Source organism: Leptinotarsa decemlineata, unplaced genomic scaffold (genome assembly GCF_025532065.1).
Source record: "Leptinotarsa decemlineata unplaced genomic scaffold, Ldec_3_MD MMD2_tig00026294_RagTag_RagTag, whole genome shotgun sequence".
Classification (NCBI taxonomy): Eukaryota; Metazoa; Arthropoda; class Insecta; order Coleoptera; family Chrysomelidae; genus Leptinotarsa; species Leptinotarsa decemlineata.
The window spans coordinates 3330311-3349927 of NW_027412674.1; the positions used below are offsets into that span (position 1 = coordinate 3330311).

The window sequence follows — 19617 nt, forward strand, 5'->3', positions numbered from 1 at the left end:
TTCAGTTTTCTGGTTCGGAACAGGGTTCTAAGTTTCGAGAAGCGGCTTTTGCAATTCCAGCGACATGATTGTGCCAAGACATAACCGATGCCTGAGTTTTTGTGGTATTGTGTTGAACCTGATTACTTTCACCCCAATTCGAAATTACTTCTAGATCCTCATTATGATATGCAACCTCCTGCTGCCGGTGAAGATGTGCATCCGCAGCCGATGTCCTGGAATCCAAATGGAAAGGCGAGACAAGTGTGATGCTTCAGCAAATCAATATATAATATTCGTTTCTGCCAAAAAGTCGTTGATATACAATAGAAAGAGGGTTGGAGAGAATTGAGCGTCATTAACATCTCCCAAAATAATTTACTGGTTGGTAACTTGAAAAAAGGTTTGGCCCAGAAGTTTTGATAAGAGAAATACCTGATATGAATGAAGTCTGAAATGTGCAGGAGAGGTGACAAACGGAATGGTTTGAAAACGTCAAATCATTTTTTCCTAGTCTGAAGGACCTTTCATGTTCAGCATACCGTTTTTGGAAATTTCGTCCGCATCTGTAAATGAATTTCCGGCTTTGTTTCCTGACTAACTTCTGGATAGTATCTGCGTTGAAACCATTATTATTGTAATTGTATCAATTTCCCTAGCTAGATTTTCTACAGACAAAGGCAGTGAGAATGCTCTGTGAAACATTGAATTGTAGGCTGCTAATTTATGACTGTCTGGATGGAAAGAATCGCTTAGGATGGTGTTGTCTGTATAGCTGGGTTTTCTGAAAACATTGAACTCGAATTTATTCTGATTGTGTGTAATGGCCAGGTCTAAGAAATTTATCTATTTCTCTATCTCTGTTTCGAGTGTGAACTGAATGTTGTTATTGAGATTGTTCATGAATATCATTAATTGGTTCAGCTGTCGTGTAGTACCTCTGAAACAGGCATATCTGTACCATAAATGAATATGTTTTTTACCCAGGTCGGAGTTTACTATAGTGGTCTCCAAGTTGTTCATAAATATGTCTGCAAAAAGTGGACTAAGGGGTGAGCCCGTTGGTAAACCTGAATCCTGTTTATAGAATTTGTTGTTGAACTGTAGGTAGCTCTGATTCAGGCAGACATCGAAACTTGTTGAAACTTCAAAGGAAGTGATATGGTCTACTTTGGCTTGTTTGGCATTGTTAGTTTATTGTATAAGTTTGAGAATGTCCATATAGGACGAAACTGATGTAACGTTAGTTACAAATAAAAGTGGAAAAAAACATAGAAATTTTCATTTCACTTTACACTTAAAATGAAGGTGCTTGACATACATATCAAATCAAAAGATTGATTTGAAAATAAAATTATTCACTGAAAAAATATTTTTAGTTTATTAATATTTTGAATAAAACTTATAATCAAAAAATCAATACTGAATAATTGTTTTTTGAAATTATTACTGCAAATTTTCTCTTTGCTTCGAAACAAATACAGCTGTCCGCCCTCTGTTGGAGACTTACTGCATCTCTGTATCAGTATAGAATTTAAGACCTCAAACTTTATTATGTTGTTTTAGAGGAATTTTACATTCGTACGCCGTCTGTTGAAGATTTATAATACTAGTGATTAGAACTTAAAAAAATATTTTTAGCAATAAATCGGAGTAAAAAATGAAAATTAAATATAGTTTGAAAAAACTAAAAAACACGCTTTTAAAGAAAATCAAACTAAAAAGTTAAAAATTATGTTTTTAAATAAGCTCAAAACAATAACTAACGAAAAATACCAGTATTACTGTGAAAAAAGCGTGGGCGCTCTGTGCCATACTTTTTGTATATCAAGTGCCCGTCACTTTTTTCAAAATAATACTAGTATTTTTCGTTCGTTATTGTTTTAAGCTTATTTAAAAAAATATCTTTAACTTTTTAGTTCGATGTTATTTAAACGCGTGTTTTTTAGTTTTTTAAAACTATATTTATTATGCACTGCTCAGAATCATCAATTCGTTGTTATTTTTGGTCGATTGCAGGCTCGCGTGACACCCGCCTTGAACAGAGCTTTCACATACCTATCCAAATATTCATGTACGATATGTCAGACACCTTTTTTTGATATCTTTAGAGCCTTAGCTATCTCAATCAACTTCACTTTGCGGTCATCCCAAATCATTTTGTGGATTTTTTTTATGTTTTTTCGTTTTTTTGTTTTATGTTTTTATGTGGACGCCTCTTTGGGGCGTCCACTGTATGCCTCGTCGTCATTTTGTTTAATCTTAAATAACCACTTTCAACGATTGATCCTCCTGGTCCGAATAATGTCTATCAAACCAAGCTTTGGCTTCAACAATATTTTTTTCGCCAAATAACAATGCTCAACTAACACACGATGTAACGAGTTTTTAATGAAATTTCAAAAGGTTTTAAAATACTAGAGTAGCGCCGCGAAAGAACACTCTGTAGGTATATTATATATTCTCACACATGCCAATTCATTTATCTCGTTCTCGGGTTAAAATGAACGATTTCAATGGTGGCCAAAGTCTGCGAATATTGTGAAAAAAAAAGTAGCTACGGAAAAAACTCTATCGTATGTTTCGGTTCACGGAACAGTGACTGTGTAGATTTTGGATAAATTGGATGAATAGTGCGTATTAGGTATCGTTTTTAACGGATTTTTCACTATTTCATTCCAAATCGGCGAATTTCATTTTGGGTTATAGTATTTTCTGAATATCGCCGGATTTTCTTACATAATAGAGGAGATAAGTATGTGGTATATTAGTATTCAACGTCTCAGGATTGCGTGGGGTTTTTGCACATAAGGTGAGTTGTCGATAATTATATTCCGTTTCATACCACGTTTTGTCTCCATCAGACCGTAACACTTTCAATGGTATTTTAAGCGTTTTATGATACCGTCTCGACTTATATTTCCAATTCTCCCGAGGAATAGGAGTTTGTGTTAGTCTTCGAGGTTATAAAAGGATTAGATACTATTTTTTGGAACTAGGAAGAACGAGTTCTATTTATCTTCGATCCAACATAAAAATCTGTGGTAAATTTTCGTTATGTGGACACCCGGCGATTTTGAAAAAATTTTTGACTGTACTTACGTATTTTGATGCGTAGATTACGAATCCGAAAGAAAAAAGCGGCGCTCTCCCTTATTTAAAAAGTTACGGCCCTTCAAAGTTCAGAAAAGGGCAACTTTTCAGCCTTCTTTTTCACTAAATAAACTATTTAAAAACACAAGCATTTATTCACTAGGTCACCTTTACAGCTTATTCCTCCTTCTTTAACACTTTTCACTTCAATAATCAACATTTTTCTTATAAAAATGTTGAAAAATATACGGAGCTGCTTTTTGGTTACATATCACTGTATTTTACGTTTTTAAGGTTGATGATATGGTTGGTACGACTGATGCAGTCCATATTCCTGAAGTAATTCAAATGTTTTTTACCTTCATTCTTTAGATCGTAAATTGGTTTTTGGTGATGTATTACGAATTTGAAATAGTAGGCGACGGCAAATACCAACCGCTTTTTTCTGAAATGTCACTAGTAACTAACCTAAAAATAGAATAATGTCACCAGGAGAAGCATTCGTTTTTAAATTAAGTTTTTTATAAGGAAAATGTTGATTATTGAAGTGAAAAGTATTAAAGAAGGAGGAATATGGTGTAAAGGTGACCTAGCGAATAAATGCTTGTGTTTTTAAATAGTTTATTTAGTGAAAAAGAAGGCTGAAAAGTTGCCCGTTTCTGAACTTTGAAGGGCCGTAACTTTTTAAATAAGAAAGAACGCCGCTTTTTTCTTTCGGATTCGTAATCTACGCATCAAAATACGTAAGTACAGTCAAAAATTTTTTCAAAATCGCCGGGTGTCCACATAACGAAAATTTACCAAATCTGTTTAAAATCTGTTTTCCGTTAATCAGCTGTCGCCCCGTTACGAACGACAACTCTCAGAAGTTGAGGAACTTGTGCGAGCAAAGGACTAACGAGGTCTTACCTTTTAACGTTCGATTCCTAACACGGCTACAGAATCATCCCAGCGTCAACCAGATAAATTATCTCGAGAAAAATATCTGGTCGAGGCAGGAATCGAACCCACGGTATTTCAATCGTAAGTCGGGCGCACTACCACTGCGGCCATTTCCACAACATAACGCAGCTGATACACGAACTGATCAAGTCTTAACCTATCTCGTGGAACGTCCCGATTGAATTCACTCAAGGACATAGTGATAAGTATCACCCAGTGGATGTTTCTTTATTTTTTTCTGCCTAGTGCGCGCACATAAGGAAAACCCTTTCAGTCTATGAAGGAGCCGAGTATATTTTTCCGAAAAGCCTTATAGCATTTATTTATGGTTAGTTTGATTTAGTTTTACTAGTGAATAGGTGCGTTCTAAAATAAAGACTGATTTTTAAAGACTTTATTCTGGAACCGTTTTCTCGAGAGTTTTTCTTTGCCTTTACCTGTAAATTTTGTATAATCTGTATTATAGAGACCTATTTATACCATTCACCTGCAAAGCACATGATGTGGAGTGTACTCTAGATCACTAAGTCTAAGGATTGAGTGGGGAATGGGAAAAAATACAAGCGTGGTCCAAACAGAACTGACTGGTATCTCGATCGCCACAAAAGAAATAACCAGGAAAGAAATTTATGTCAAAAACATAACAATCTGCACTGATAGCAGACAAGCCCTATTAGTCAACGTGTTACCACAGGGCTAGTAATAGAGTGCCACCAAGATTCAGCCAAAGCCTCGGTAGATAATAACATTATCCTGAGGTGGGTTAAAGGGCACGACAGGAGTAAAGGTAATCGCATTGCCGACTATTCAGCCAAGGAAGCGGTTGGACTAAGAATTTTAGGACCCAGTGGCACCTACGGTGATGAACTCGACAATTGTGGAACTAGCCAAACGTCAGTCAATCCCTAAAGAGATGGGATGAAATCAAAGGATGCAATCTTGCCAGGATCACCCTGGGCGACCCTGGACAGCTGGCGCCGTAGAAATATCTGGCGATGACCAGGAAAAATCTACACTTCACAGTAGAATTTCTGACTGGCCACTGTCAACTAAGGAAACATCTCCACAATATGGGATTAGTGGATACACTTCTATGCAGGATGTGTGAACAGAAAGACGAAACTGTTAGGCATGACTTATGCGAATGTCCGGAGTTATCGTCAATGAGAGAGTGTGTGTTCGGCGAGTCTTGGCCTACACCTGCCGATATAAAGGAGATGTCTCCCAGAGACCTGTCCACCTTCCTGGAAAGGACAGGATGGACGATGACCTAGGAGGACAACTCCTTGAGAGGATGTACAATGTGTCACATGTGGCCTAAGTGCTGTGGGCCTACACTCACCCTCCCTACTCTACATATACTATTCACCATTTTTTTTAATTTCAACTAACCTATAATTCGGCAAGTAAGCCACTTGGATTTAGTGATTTCAGCTTTAAGATTGGTGTATGTTTTAGTTGATTGTAAATAACCCTCATGCATTTTCTTGTCTTACAATAATAATAACACCAACGCCCGACTCCACTGAGATATTAGTCGGTGCATACACCTAAACTGTTCTATCGCTTACTAAGAAAAGCCAAAAATCACGTAACAACGTAATTATTTTTCATCCATTTTCTTCAGACCAACAAAAGTTGATCTACTCAAAATGTTTTATCCCACAAACTAAGTCGGACAGCTGTGAAATTTGTACATGTGCCTTTTGAAGATTGGAGTTAACTGAAAATGATATGGATTTGAAACTAGTAGCGTCATTTGTGTGTGAGCCTATGAACTTTTCGGCTCTCCTAATATTCCAATTATGTATTGAAAATTTCTATAATGTGAATCTGTACTTTGGAAATAGTAGAAGTTTTTGAACATAATCACTTCGTTTCAAAGATGTCCATATCCAGATGAGTATGTAAAAGATGACTATATAAAAATGTAAAGCAGAACGAAAATAAAATGATATATTCATTTGCTATTTCATAAGTACACTTCGAGGTAGGTACTTTTATATCAATAAGGTAGCACATTGAAAAACAACTGGAATGGAGTTCATGATCAATTATTAAAATAACTTGGATTTTGTTTGTAGGTAACCACCAAATTCATGTTAGTCATGATAAGTAAATTAGAGGAAATTCCTGTATTTCTCTAATACTTTACATATGACAAGTGTTGTGCATGTGCATATGGAAAACTCTGAGTCGAATTGTGAAATTTTTGTTTCGAATTCTTTTCAAAATGAAAAGATGAAAAGACAACAATCTTCAGTAATAGTACAGATAATCGCCTGGGAAGAGTGCAGCTCATATCTGTACCAAAATATTTCTGTATCACTTCAAATAGAAAAAAAATTGGGAATTTCTTCATCTCAAATGCAACAGACTTTTTTGGTGAATACTCACCTTAAATATGCATATTTTCTGGAGAAAATAACCGATTTCAGGCAAAACTGCAAAACCCTTGTTTGTGCTTTACGATATCGATAAATCGATTCGTGCGTTCAATGGACATTTTCATGGTTTTCATGAACGCATTAATTCCTTCAGTAAACGTTGTTTATCACGTATTCATAAACACATTTTCATGAATCCCATGAATTTTTTTCGTGAATTTTATTCATGGTCGCCATAAAAAGATTTATTATTACTATAAATATCACTTTGCCGTTACCATAAAAATAGTTCGTGATTATCATAAATGAATGTTGTTTTATTCAGATCATAACAGGTAAATGTTGATATGCTCAAAATAAATCGATAAGTCTCATTAAAGGTTTATGATAATCAAAAATATTTTCATTCTGATCATGAATATTATTCCATAAACACAAGTTACTGATTTCATGAATGAATTTTTTTTTAATGTAGGTCCGGAAAAACATTGTTTCTCAGATACAAGTTGTCAAACTTTTCTCAAAACGCCCTTTTTTGTGTTCATATTCTAAACATTTGTTTTTACAGCAATGCAAAGCACCCTAGTTGCTTTTATCTGCTTTTCGTTTTATTGTTTTGGAAAACAGCGCAAGCTACGAAAACAAATCAAGGAATTAAGATTTATTTCCATATGTTCTATTCTGCATCGAAATGTTGGCTAAACTCTGTCCCTAACCACCACAGAGCTCAATAATTTATATCTAAACTATAACTGAAAATAACATTGCCCGATTTAACCAAAATCGGATGAGGGATGTTCTCAATACTGATATGAAAAACAACATTTTTTGGAAAAAATTAAACTATATATAAACTTTTATTCATAAAATTGGCTTATATAATCGGCCTATACAAAGTTTTATTCATGAAATTGGCTTATCGGTTTCACCATAATAAGGAATCACTATAATAAGGAAACTCAAAATATCAATAACGAGGCAAGAACAAATTATTATTTGGATAGGTACATAAATAAACAGAAATCCGTCGCAAAAAAATTCTCGAAATTAATTTAATAGCAATAATTTTATTAAGACAGGAGTTTTTAGAATTTGAATATTGACATGAAAACCATGATATTTTTTATACCATAAACTTCAATTATTTTTCAGTTTTGGAGTCTATTTGTGAGAGGCTTTCGAGCATATATCTTTTGGGAAAATTGGAATATGCTTCTCGGCATTTTTTTATCAAAAAAAGTTTTTTTTTTAAATATTTCATTATTTTCAATAAGTTTGTTGGGGGTTAAAATAGACACCAATATGTCTTGGCACAATGGGGAATGTTCCTCCTGACGAAAATCAAGTAGTTTTCATAAGAGAGCTCTAAAACAATACATTTTAAACTTTCGATTTCAACCCTTTTCTTTAAAAATTTATTCAAATACTTAAAAAAGAGGAATGAAATAATGCATTCAACATTCAAAGGGATTCGTTTCTATTTCACCATTTGGCAACATCGGTTATAGCTAATAAAGGACAATGAATCTGTTACCTTAAGGAGACAAACAAAGGTGACATATTTCAGAGGCGTGCTGTTCTGTTTACTCAGTTCCAAGTTCCGAGACATTCTGTGACATATGACATTTTGTGCACCTAATCTATCTTCCTCTATGTAAATAAATAACAAAACAACTGTTGTTTATGTGGCTTGTGAGGTGGTATTGAACTATAATTTATATTTTGCCTTAATTGTTGATTTATAAAGATAATTTTCCTTTTTTAAAGTGAAATATCTAGGTACGTATAAATTATTTCAACTTGATATAGGCGCTGTTGCCAATATGTGAATTAGAAACAAATCCTTTCGAATATCAAAATACAACTTTTGAAACATCAATTTGAATACTTTTAGAAATGAATTTGAAAAACACATGAATTAAACTCAACTTTATTTTGTTCAAACTTGCATTTGCTGTAATAACCCAAATTGAGGAGCATTCCCCATTATGTCGCTGGAATTGCAAAGGATGCTTTTCAAAAGCTAGGAACACTGATCCGAACCAGAAAACTTTACGCATCTATACGCAAATATAGATACTTTATAAAACTCAGATCAGACTTTGGAGTATTGTTTCCCCAAACATACCCTGAAGCTGCTGAATTCCATCCATTAAAGAGCCTGATTGAAGACGCAAACATCACTTGCAAACTTGATAGTCTGGAACATCGAAGAAAGGTTGAAGATTTGTCTCTCTTCTATAGATACTTTCACGTGAAGTGTTCAAGTGACTTGGTACTGTTTAAGAACTCTTTCATTTGGAGAACAGAGTTTATGTGGAATAAACTTCCTGAGAACTTTTTTCCAAATGGATATAATCTTCAGCAATTTAAATCCAATATGAATCACTACTTTCGCACAGACACCGCTCTAAGAGCGCCTTAATGATTTTCCTGTTGTACCTGTGTTTTTTCCTTTGCAAAAATACAAAATAATTCATGAATATATATTTTTACATTTTATCATATTTATACAATATTATGATCAAGCGATTGTTAACGAGCTTATGTTTATGAGATTATGTTAATTAATTAATAGTGAATATCGATGCGGAACTGTATCTTAGAATATTTATTGATAGTGTTCTTACATATTTCAAAAGATAATTATTATTTTTTTTATTCATTCACCCAATAAACAATCTCTTATTTACATGTTAATGTTCGCACAATCTTTTTTGTAAATAGTGAAAAAATACAAAAACATTCCGGTATGTCTTTGTAGTAAAAAAACTTTTTCGAGTACAAGAACTACATTTTTCCTTCTTACCGAAATTTTCATTACTAGAACTGAAATATGTTGAAAATTGTACTTGAGGAGTACTTCAAATATTTTTGTATTCTGTACTAACTAGTAAATATTTTGAGCTTTCAACCGAAGCTCTACCTTAATTTATAACGGAATTTTCAAGGAAAATATATTAGATAACAATTTTTTTCGGGAATGCTGACACTCATTTTACTATTATTAAATGATTTGATTGTGGATGTCCATGAATAACACAACTTATAGGTTTTGTAGTTTTTTTTAAAACAACTATGATCATGAAATCCACACAATACTACATCCATCTATTTAAGATACTTAAAAACTTTCTATTTTGGATTTGAACCACATTGTCAGAATAATTACTTGGAAAATATTCTACTTCAATCATTTCAATACTGCTCGCTCGCTCGATACGAGTAGGCAGTAAATTAATTATTGTGGATGAATCATCACGAAACAAGTAAAAAGAATGGAAATAACTGAAAAAAGGGGTGGACGGATTAGTGGGGTGTGGGTATCAATACCCATTCCAAGTTACGATAATTAAAAGGGTTTTGTGAATTGAGCAGAAAGGAGAAGAAATATAATTATGTTGACAGCAATGTAATTTCATCAGTCACCTGCTGGGAGGGCAGAGAAGCGACTGTAGTGCACTGGGTGCAAAGGCGTATCGTAAACCGTTTTATCGAGGATTTTCAACAAGAATTTCCAACTTTCCTAATAGTCAGTGGGCTATGCTTGAAAACCGGCAAATCTAAAGAAAAGAACTTTAAATGTTCAATCCGGTCTCGGATATACCTACACAGTAGGTTGAATGGACTGACGCCTATCAGAAAACAACTACTCCCCTGGCTGATACCATGAACGGCGTTGGATTATACCCGACAGGCGTCAGTGCAGGAATCTTCACAGAAATTTTCCTGCATATGTAATTGGCAATACAACTGAGAGTCGGCCTTCAATTTTGGAACGGGCACACTTGCAGATCGGTTTCGGGCTCCTTAGCCACTCATCAGTGCAAGATAGTGACCATCATCGACCTAAAGTCAATGATATTCCATAATTGAGAATCGAAATTCTTTCAGAGTATTTCATTCCTCATCTTAAGTTGGAGCGAACAACAAAATGTCACTCCATCTATAGTCCGTTCATAATTTGTTGATAGCTCACTGCAAGTTTGACCCTCATTAGAGAACTGAAATACAGAGAGGACAGCTAATATGATATAATAACAAAAACCAAACTAAAACTGGCAGTTTAAGATGTTTTCGACTAACCCACCTTGTATCTGAAGAAATACAATACAGCTATAAAACTTTTAATCCGATCATGTAGGTATTTTGAGTGGAAATGAGTGACCAGTGTCGTAGAGTATATGATTAAAACATTAGTTACTTTGAATAAATAAATATATTAATATTCTTAAACTGTAGGTACTGTAAACTGTATTTTTATTTTAAAAAAATTTCTTTATTTTATTCAAAAATAATAAGTTACTTGCAATTTGTAAAAGATACATTTATTTAATTAATACCTATTTTTAAATGATATAAACTACGATTACTTACAACACTATTCAAATTCAAAATAAACAGGATCATCTTCGGAATCCGAGTCGTCTTGCAGGTTAATAATAAGCGGTTGTGTCTCTACAGTCGCATCAATTATATTGTCAAGATCCCACATTTTTTGTTCTTCTTCTATTGCATGTCTTACTGCATCTCGCCAATTTTGTTCTGTAATATGTTGTAAAGACTCATATAACAATTCACGTACAGCTTGTATTTTATATGACGTATTTTTTCTAGCCACATAGCTTTTCATTTGTGCCCAAATGAGTTCAATTGGATTTAATTCGCAGTGGTAGGGTGGAAGTCTAAGGACTGTGATGTTTCGTCTTTCCGCCATTTTGTCAACTACGTATTTCTTGAACTTAGATTTGTGTTGCCGGGCAATTTTTAAAAGTTCTGCTTTAACCATTCCATCTTCGTAAGGCAGGGACTTATTCCGCAGCCAGTCAATGATATCCTGTTTCTTCCACGCAGTCGTTGGAAGTCTTTCAACTAGTCGTGAATGATAAGGTGCATTATCTAATACTATAATTGAGTTTGGTGGTATATGTTCAATCATCTGCTCAAAATACTCTTCGAAAACATCAGCTGTCATCTCCTCGTGATAGTCTTTTGTGCTTTTGGATTCAAATTCCAACAAACCATGCTTAGCAAATCCTTTTTCACTGCCAATGTGAGAAACTATTAATCTACTGCCTTTACCAGAGGGTGGGGAAATACCAGTAGACCAACCTTCCATAAAGGCTTGCCTGGAGCTTGATATATTTTTATCTGTCCAAATTTTTGTGAGAGTATGACCTGCGTTTACCCACGTTTCGTCCTGATAGTAAATTGGCTTTCCTTCAGCCCGAAATTTTCGTATAGATCTTAGATACTTTCTTCTCCAACATATTATCTCTTCCCGGTCAATCAAAAGTGATTTTCGGTCTGATTTCTCCCACCGGAAATTTAATTCTTTTAAAACTTGCCACAATTTGGTTCGTCCGATATGAGGCAAATCCGGGTCGTCTCTAACTTCTTGTAAAATTTTGTTTAAGTTGGGTATTTCTTTTTTGTAAAAAAATTCGTGAATTTTCCTTCGAATACCATTTTTGGCAAATTCATCAATTTCAATAGGTTTTCTCCCCCTCTTTAAGTATTCGTTTGTATTTGGGTTAGCTATACCTTTTTTTTTCTTTCTGATAGGAACCTATATATTGTTGACTCCCCTACGCCCGTCATGTTGGCACAACTCTTGATTATGTTCTGAACAGTGTTTGTGGGATTCTGAGAAACCAGAGCATCATGAACGTTCAAAACAATAGTCTTCTCTCTTGGTGAATAGACAGACTTCTGACTGTACGCAACAGTACCGGTGTAAAACTTGATGATGTTGATGATGATGACGAAGCCATCGCAAGCAATCAAACAAAACAAGCAGGAACGAAAGGTACGTATATGTTTGTAGGAATATGAAAAAAAGTTACTCCCGCACTGCACAAAATTCGCAAAATAAATATTAGAGACGTTAATTACTGCCGTAGACGCCGAAACACCAACGATCCGTAAATTAAATGCGATTAAAAAATGTACTAAACCAAAAATTATTTTCGTTCGTAACAACTTCACCCTTTCAAGGCAAGTTTCGAATATAAACTGAAGCTTTATATTTAATGAATAAACACCTCAGGAACCTCCGCCTATGATTTTACGAGTTTTACGACCGTTTTATGACTTGGGCCCTCATTTTGTGCTATCGACAAATTATGAACGGACTATAATGTACGAGGTACTAACCAACTGCATATCCGAAATTTGCCCGATTCCTCAGAATGAGCAGGAAAAACTTTCTTATTAGTCAGTGGACTATGCTTGAAGACCGGCAATAAACAAATCTGAATGAATGAACTTTAAATGTTAAAGCAGGTCTCGGATGATTAGTACCTCGTTCACTAGATGAAGTGACAATTTTGTTGTTCGCTCCAACTTAGGATGAGGAATGAAATACTCTGAAAGAATTTAGATTTTTAATTATCGCATATCATTGACTTTAGGTCGATGATGGTCACTATCTTGCACTGATGAGTGACTAAGGAGCCCGAAACCGGTCTGCAAGTGCCGGTTTCAAAATTGAAGGCCGACTCTTTCAGTTGTATTGCCAATTGCATATGCAGGGAATTTTCTTTGAAGATTCTTGCACTGACGTCTCTTGGATATAATCCAACACCATTAATGGTATTAGCCAGAAGAGTAGTTGTTTTCTGATAGGCATCAGTCCATTCAACCTACTGTGCAGGTATATCCGAGACCGGCTTGAACATTTGAAGTTCATTTCTTCAGAATAATTTTCAATACAAAAGACACAGGTCGCATTTTTCAATGTGTATACAAACTAGAACAGAAACAATATTTTTTCTAGTGAAAGTAAGTGAATAACTATCGTCTCAGAGTTGGGATCGAACCAACGTTCACAATAGTGCGGTGGTTTCATGAGTGGATCTTACTTACCGGCCACCGTGTGACCATGAGATAAATTAACAGAAGTAATTCTGGAATTCATTTATGGATGGTTTAGGTCATTCTAATAGATTTGGTGAACATCTTGGAGATCATGAGAATTGAGTAACTTCCATGAATTGAAAATGCGTTTACCTACGGCCGTTGATATAAATTATTAGAGTGGTAAAAGGATTGGAGGAAATGAGGTGAAAAATTAGGCTTACACCTGCCGATATGAAGGAGATGTCGCCCAGTGACCTGTCCACCTTCCTGGAAAAGACAGGAAGGACGATGACCTAGGAGGACAACTCCTCGGGAGGATGTACAATAGGTCACATGTGGCATGAGTGCTATGGGCCTACACTCACCCTCCCTACTCTACAGAAGGTGAAGAATTTGACTTTGATTTTTTATACGAAAAAATTACCTCTTTCAACGATATATAGTTTATTTTTAATCAAAGACTGCTTGCTGTTCGCTGTATAATTATTGGTTTCTTGACTTGTGTTTATCATTTATATCAATTTAATGAGATAGTGAGGTCATCACTGTGAACTGAAAGATTTTAAAATGTTTGTGAAATATACCGTGTTGACGCCACTGGAATCGTTCTGTTCTTCCGATCCATTTCGCTTTCGAACTCGTATCAACAGACAGCTCGTGACTCTATTAATATATTCGTTTGTTATAAGCTCGAATAGTAAAAGAAAAGATTGAATTGAATCAGTGAGAAATTGTATATCATCACTGAAACATCGCCCAAGACTTAATTCATGTGAAAAGCGCTAAGTATGCAACTAAACACTGTTAGGAACGAAGATAGTTTAGATTTTCAACGAAACACCACCAGAATCAAACAGATTTGACGTGGATAAGTTAATTTAAGACAAAGTTCTATTCTGTGAATACCACAAAATGTATAAAATCATTCTGAACGCGGGCCCTATACGGACTCTTCCTTGTAAATGACATTTGAACCAAATTCGAGTTGACTTTCGATCAAGCTAGCAGTGCCTTTTTTTCAGTGCCCCTTTTGCAGTGCCTCTTCTATGTCAATGATATGAGTCCTGTCTGCTCAATCAGACGTCAAATCGAATGCAGCATGAAAAAGCATGTGAAAATTTGGATACCAATCCAATTTTCCAAGCCTACAGTACTCCAGTACTATATATATATATATATATATATATATATATATAGTACTGGAGTACTGTAGGCTTGGAAAATTGGATTGGTATATATATATATATATATATATATATATATATATATATATATATATATATATATATATATATTTATATATATATATATATATATATATATATATATATATATATATATATATATATATATATATATATATATATATATATATATATATATATATATATATATATATATCGGAAAAGTCTAGGGATATTTTTAAAAATGGCAATATTTTTTTTTAGATCGCTTAAGGAAAAAAAAAGTTGACGGGTGATCATTAAACGAATGTAACTTACAACAAAATTTATTAAATGGTCAAAAATACTGAGTGCGCATATAAGCAAAACTGAAAAAAATACGGCTCTTCTTTGGCACCCCGAAAAAAAATCATAATAAAAAAAAATTGGAATCAGTACAAAGTATGGCCTCCACGCTGGTTTATTACGGTCCTACATCTATCGTGCATCGACAAAATGAGATTGTCAATGTCTTGCCCATCCAGCGATTAAAAGGTCTCTCAATTGAAACGTTGTGTGAATGTCCCCCATATGCGGAGTAATTCTTCGTTGAAGCATGTCCCTCACATGCTCAATGGGATTCAGGTCCGGTGATTGTGCTGGCCATGGCAATACATCAACTCCTTCGTTGGTGAGCCAGTCAGTCACTAGACGCGCGACTTGTGGACGAGCATTATCGTGCATTAGGTGAAAGTTTTCACCAACAGCACCAGCAAATGGACGGACGATAGGTAGAAGAATGGTGTCGAGGTACTGTCGACCTGTGAGGGAGCGATTTGGAAAAACGAGATCGGTTCTGCCGCCGATCATGATTCCGCCCCACAGCATTACTGTACCACCTCTGTATGTGTGGACTTCCTGGACGTGTCTCAAACGTTCATTATTTCCAGGTCGTCTTCACAGTCTTACTCGACGAGAATCTGGATGAAATCCAAATCTGGATTCGTCTGTAAACAAAACTGTGGCCCAATCATTTGCATCCCAGTTTTGATATCCCCATGGGATACTGCAAACCAAACACCAACGGAAATTCAACGTGAATGTTTGGACTGGTATCATAGGAAACCATCTTATAGGACCATTCGTTCTACAGGACCGATTGAATGGAGAACGTTATTTGGAGTTCATTCAGAACGATTTGAATGGACTTTTGGAACATGTTCCATTGCAAACCCGGAGAGATATGTGGTTTATGCATGATGGCGTTCCTCCTCATTTTAGTTTGATTGTGCGTGACCATCTGAACCATATTTTCCACAATAGATGGATTGGTAGAGGTGGGCCATATTCATGGCCATCGCGGTCTCCAGATTTAAATCCATTGGATTTCTTTCTGTGGGGACATCTAAAAAGCCTTGTTTACGCTACACCTATTCACACAAGAGATGCATTGTTGAATAGAATAACATTACATTGTGAAGCCATACGAAACGTCCCTGGAATCCTATTTGAAGTACAGAGAGGGTGTCTTCGCAGACTAAGAAAATGTATAGAGAGAGAAGGTGGTCATATCGAGCAGTTTCTGTAGCGGATTTTTCATTTCTGTTTGCTCTTGAGGCTCTTGAGTTTCGTTAGTTAAACGTGTTTGCATTATAAAAATTCGTTATGAACATTTTACCTATCATTTCCATTTTCCTTAAAAACTAATATTTTCGAATAATGGTAGACATCTCAATATAAATGTTGTTGAATTAACGTTGTCATTATTATTTCTGCTTTGATAATTATTCATTTCAAATAATGGTGGACGAGCGGGTTTGATGTCGTCGAGTGAAACTACATTTTTATCAAGACTTTCCACACGAGTACTGTTATTCATAAAATTGTCCAAGTAACCTTAATTTGTTGAAAAATATTGAAAAATATCTGTCATTTCAAAGTTTTGGGGTGTGGACCATCGGGGGTAGTCCGTTCTTGACTTTGTAGCAAAACAACTGACTCCTGCATGAAAGATCATCGAAGGAATTCATTTGTTTAGTCAATTACCAAAATTTGGATGATTTTGAATATTCACTTGAAAAGTTATAAAAGAAAAACATTTTTCATTTTGTAACTTCGAGGGCCCGTTACTTGGTAACGAAAGATTTTAGGAAAAAAGTTATATGAAGTACTGGTGATATTTTGACCCCATCTATACATTCCCGAGAGGAAAAGAGGAAGTCCAGGGACACCCTGTATATATATAAAATCGAGAAAGGTTAATGCAGTCAAGCTGCTGGAAAATAATTCCATGAAAATCAAAAGATATATGGATTAGTACTTTTTGATCATTTCCATATTGATTTCAATTTAAGAGCCACCGGTATACGGCTGTTTCAGCCTATTGGGCATCGTCGGTACCATGCAGGCGGTCCTTTCTTGGTCTTTTACAAATAAATTACCTCGTTCAACGATATGTAGTTTATTTTTAATCAAAGACTGCTTGCTGTTCGCTGCATAATTATTGTCACGGGCTGACGGGCTGCAAAACCAAGAAAGTACTTTCTTGGTTTTTCTCATTTTGTCTTCAATCGAGTCTTGAAAGTTGTATCTGTCAATTTCACTTCAAAATGAAGTATTCATCCATTAATTTCATTATCCCTTATTTAAATTTTTGGTTGACCTGTTCAAAAAATAAAGAAGGGGGACATTAAAGAAATGCACTGTATATAAATTCAATATTATCATATAATTACCAACTTATATTTTACAGAAAGTCTTGGCAAAGCAAATGTATGTAATTTCAAATTTTCCCGTACATCACTGAACATGCTTTCAGTTTATTACGAAGCACTAAGTTTACTGGCATTAGGTACTGAATTCGTCCTGAAAATTCTATATATACCAAGAACGACTCCATCCTATCAAATGTAGACGTAGTGCAAAGACGTAGGATCCCACATGAAATTGAAATATTTCGATGTATCTGCTGGATATTGCATTTACAACATTCATTTCGATATAAGTCGACCATTCTGTAAAATTTTATTTAGATGTACCTTTTTTGCATGGATATACCGATCTGAAATATATTGAAATATTATACTGCTTCGACCAATGTCCACATCTAGCAATGCATAACAAATATATATAGAAATGATTTTCCATCACCCTATTTCTTGGATCCAATAGGGGGAAGTCTTGCAAAAACCCCAGGGGATACAAAAGGGCATTAGGGAACATGGCTACCGAGATGCCCTCTATGCAAATATGAATAAGATTGTCTAGTAAATGCCTTCCAGGCCGTGGAAGCCCTTCTATGCATGGTTCTAGCTCGATTTCTTTATGATGATGATGAAGCTGGGATACTTATGAAAATGGAGATTTGCGGAGATCATATTTTGCATAACATTCAGATGAGTTTTGTGTGTCGATCACCAATTCTCTGGTCAATTCACCTATATTATAAAACAGTGCATAATAAACATATTTTATTGGAAAGTCCAGTAGAAATGTTATGCATGTATTACATGCCTCATTTTAAGGACAAAACACAAGCACTACGGAAAAATCCTTAAGGCGACTCAGAGCGGTGCCTGTGCGAAAGTAGCGATTCACATTGGATTTGAATCGCTGGAGATTAAATCCATTTGAAAGAGTTCTTGAACAGTAAAGTTCGAGGTGTACTGAGTTGAACCTCAAAACGATGAGCAGCCACAGTCCGTCGCGTATTTCTGATATGTACCGCTCTTGGTGGAATCAAATGTGCCATGTTACTTGAATACTTCCCGTGAAAGTATCTATAGAAGAAAGACAAATCTCCAACCCTTCTTCGATGTTCCAGGCTATCAAGTTTGCACGTGATGTTAGCGTCTCCAATCAGGCGAGTGGCTCTTTTCTGGATGGAATCCAGCAACTTCAGGGTATGTTTGGGGGCAGAGCTCTATACAATACATGTGGAACATGTATAGGAATTATTTTGTTTGGCCAAGTCATACCATCACATAAATACCATTTTTCATGAGTCAATTGACTATAACTGGCCGGTACTTGATGAACATTTTAAAAACTAATTGATACAGTTTGTTGCATGATTGTCACTATAAATGGTTTTGCAAAAACCGCAACATTAGGCATTCGAATTCAGAGTATTGAATTAGATTTCATTGATTTTTTATTATGCGAATATATCCTGAATTGGTATGCCAATCAGTGATAGAGGGTTCGTCAGTTCTACGACTAACTCTTGTATAGAGAAAAGGAAGGGTGTTAGTATTCTCTATTTCGGTAGTGAACTGTAATTTTTGATCATATCTGTTAACAACATTGAGGACACTTTAGGAGGTGTATTTTCGGATAGATCGTACCAAGAGTTCATTCATAGTATATTGCCTCGAAAGATAACTTTTTTTTGTGATGTGAACATTTTCAATTTTTTTGAAAGTCCTAGTATAACTATCATGTTTAAAATCATAAGCATCAGTAAGATTTTTGGTATTATTTTGGGGTATTTTGCTTTTTGGAGCATTAGTAGAAGAATTAATGGGTCTCAGTTCACTCGTTAATATGTCTATATATTTGGGTGTTATAGAATTGTATATCATGTACATTTTTTTCATTGTCTCGCACAATCTCACAGATTATTGCTGGTTTACCAACATCTGTGGATTTCTATTCTTTTCACATAAACTCTGCGAAAGTCTTTCCCAACTACCTACGCAGAACATACTGTTCAGGTAGTTGGGAAGTATGAATATTTATTTATTTATACATCAAAGAAGAATTTTTGTGATTATGTAACTTTTTAATTATCACAGAAAAGTATATTTCGATAGTTTGCCAGTTATTTTGTTAATGCACTGATCTGATTGTGATATGAATAACATCTCAAGCACTAGCCTCTACTTCTTTCTTTTGATGACGTTGATTCATCCAATCCAAACAGTTATGGAAATGTAGATACTCGTTGACAGGTTAAAACATAGTAGATACATTATAAACTTCAACCAGAAATTTTATAATGGAGTCATATTTACGAATGTGTTCATGTAATGTTTTCAGGTTCACGGTAAAGGTGCAGATATCGATGCACTCTGTGTTGCTCCTAGACACATTAGCAGAGTTGAATTCTTTTCGTCTTTTTATGAACTTCTCAAGGCACATCCCGAAGTATCAGACCTCAGGGTAAGTAAATTGCACTAATCGGATAAAAT

At 35.1% G+C, this 19617-nt stretch overlaps 2 protein-coding genes across 16 annotated transcripts in view; one reads left to right on the forward strand and one right to left on the reverse strand.

Annotated features, from left to right (window-relative positions):
- pdm3 (POU-domain protein pdm3) overlaps positions 1 to 19617 on the reverse strand; it is a 360484-nt gene that overhangs the window by 127415 nt on the left and 213452 nt on the right. The gene's annotated exons all lie outside the window — the stretch shown is intronic.
- Positions 1 to 19617, forward strand: part of LOC141484788 (poly(A) polymerase type 3-like) — a 62602-nt gene that overhangs the window by 40090 nt on the left and 2895 nt on the right. For 3 of the 11 annotated variants that reach the window (XM_074180157.1, XM_074180165.1, XM_074180164.1), the window contains exons 1-2: positions 2554 to 2791; positions 19466 to 19588. The exons of 1 other annotated variant lie outside the window; for it this stretch is intronic. Coding sequence is in view for 2 of the 10 variants with exons in the window: in XM_074180168.1 (XP_074036269.1) it covers positions 12148 to 12210; positions 19466 to 19588 (186 nt within the window). In the remaining 8 variants the exon portion in view is untranslated. Of the gene's footprint in view, positions 1 to 2545; positions 2792 to 11966; positions 12211 to 19465; positions 19589 to 19617 lie in introns of those variants that run through there. 7 more of the 11 variants (XM_074180163.1, XM_074180159.1, XM_074180158.1 and 4 more) reach the window with 5 other exon arrangements.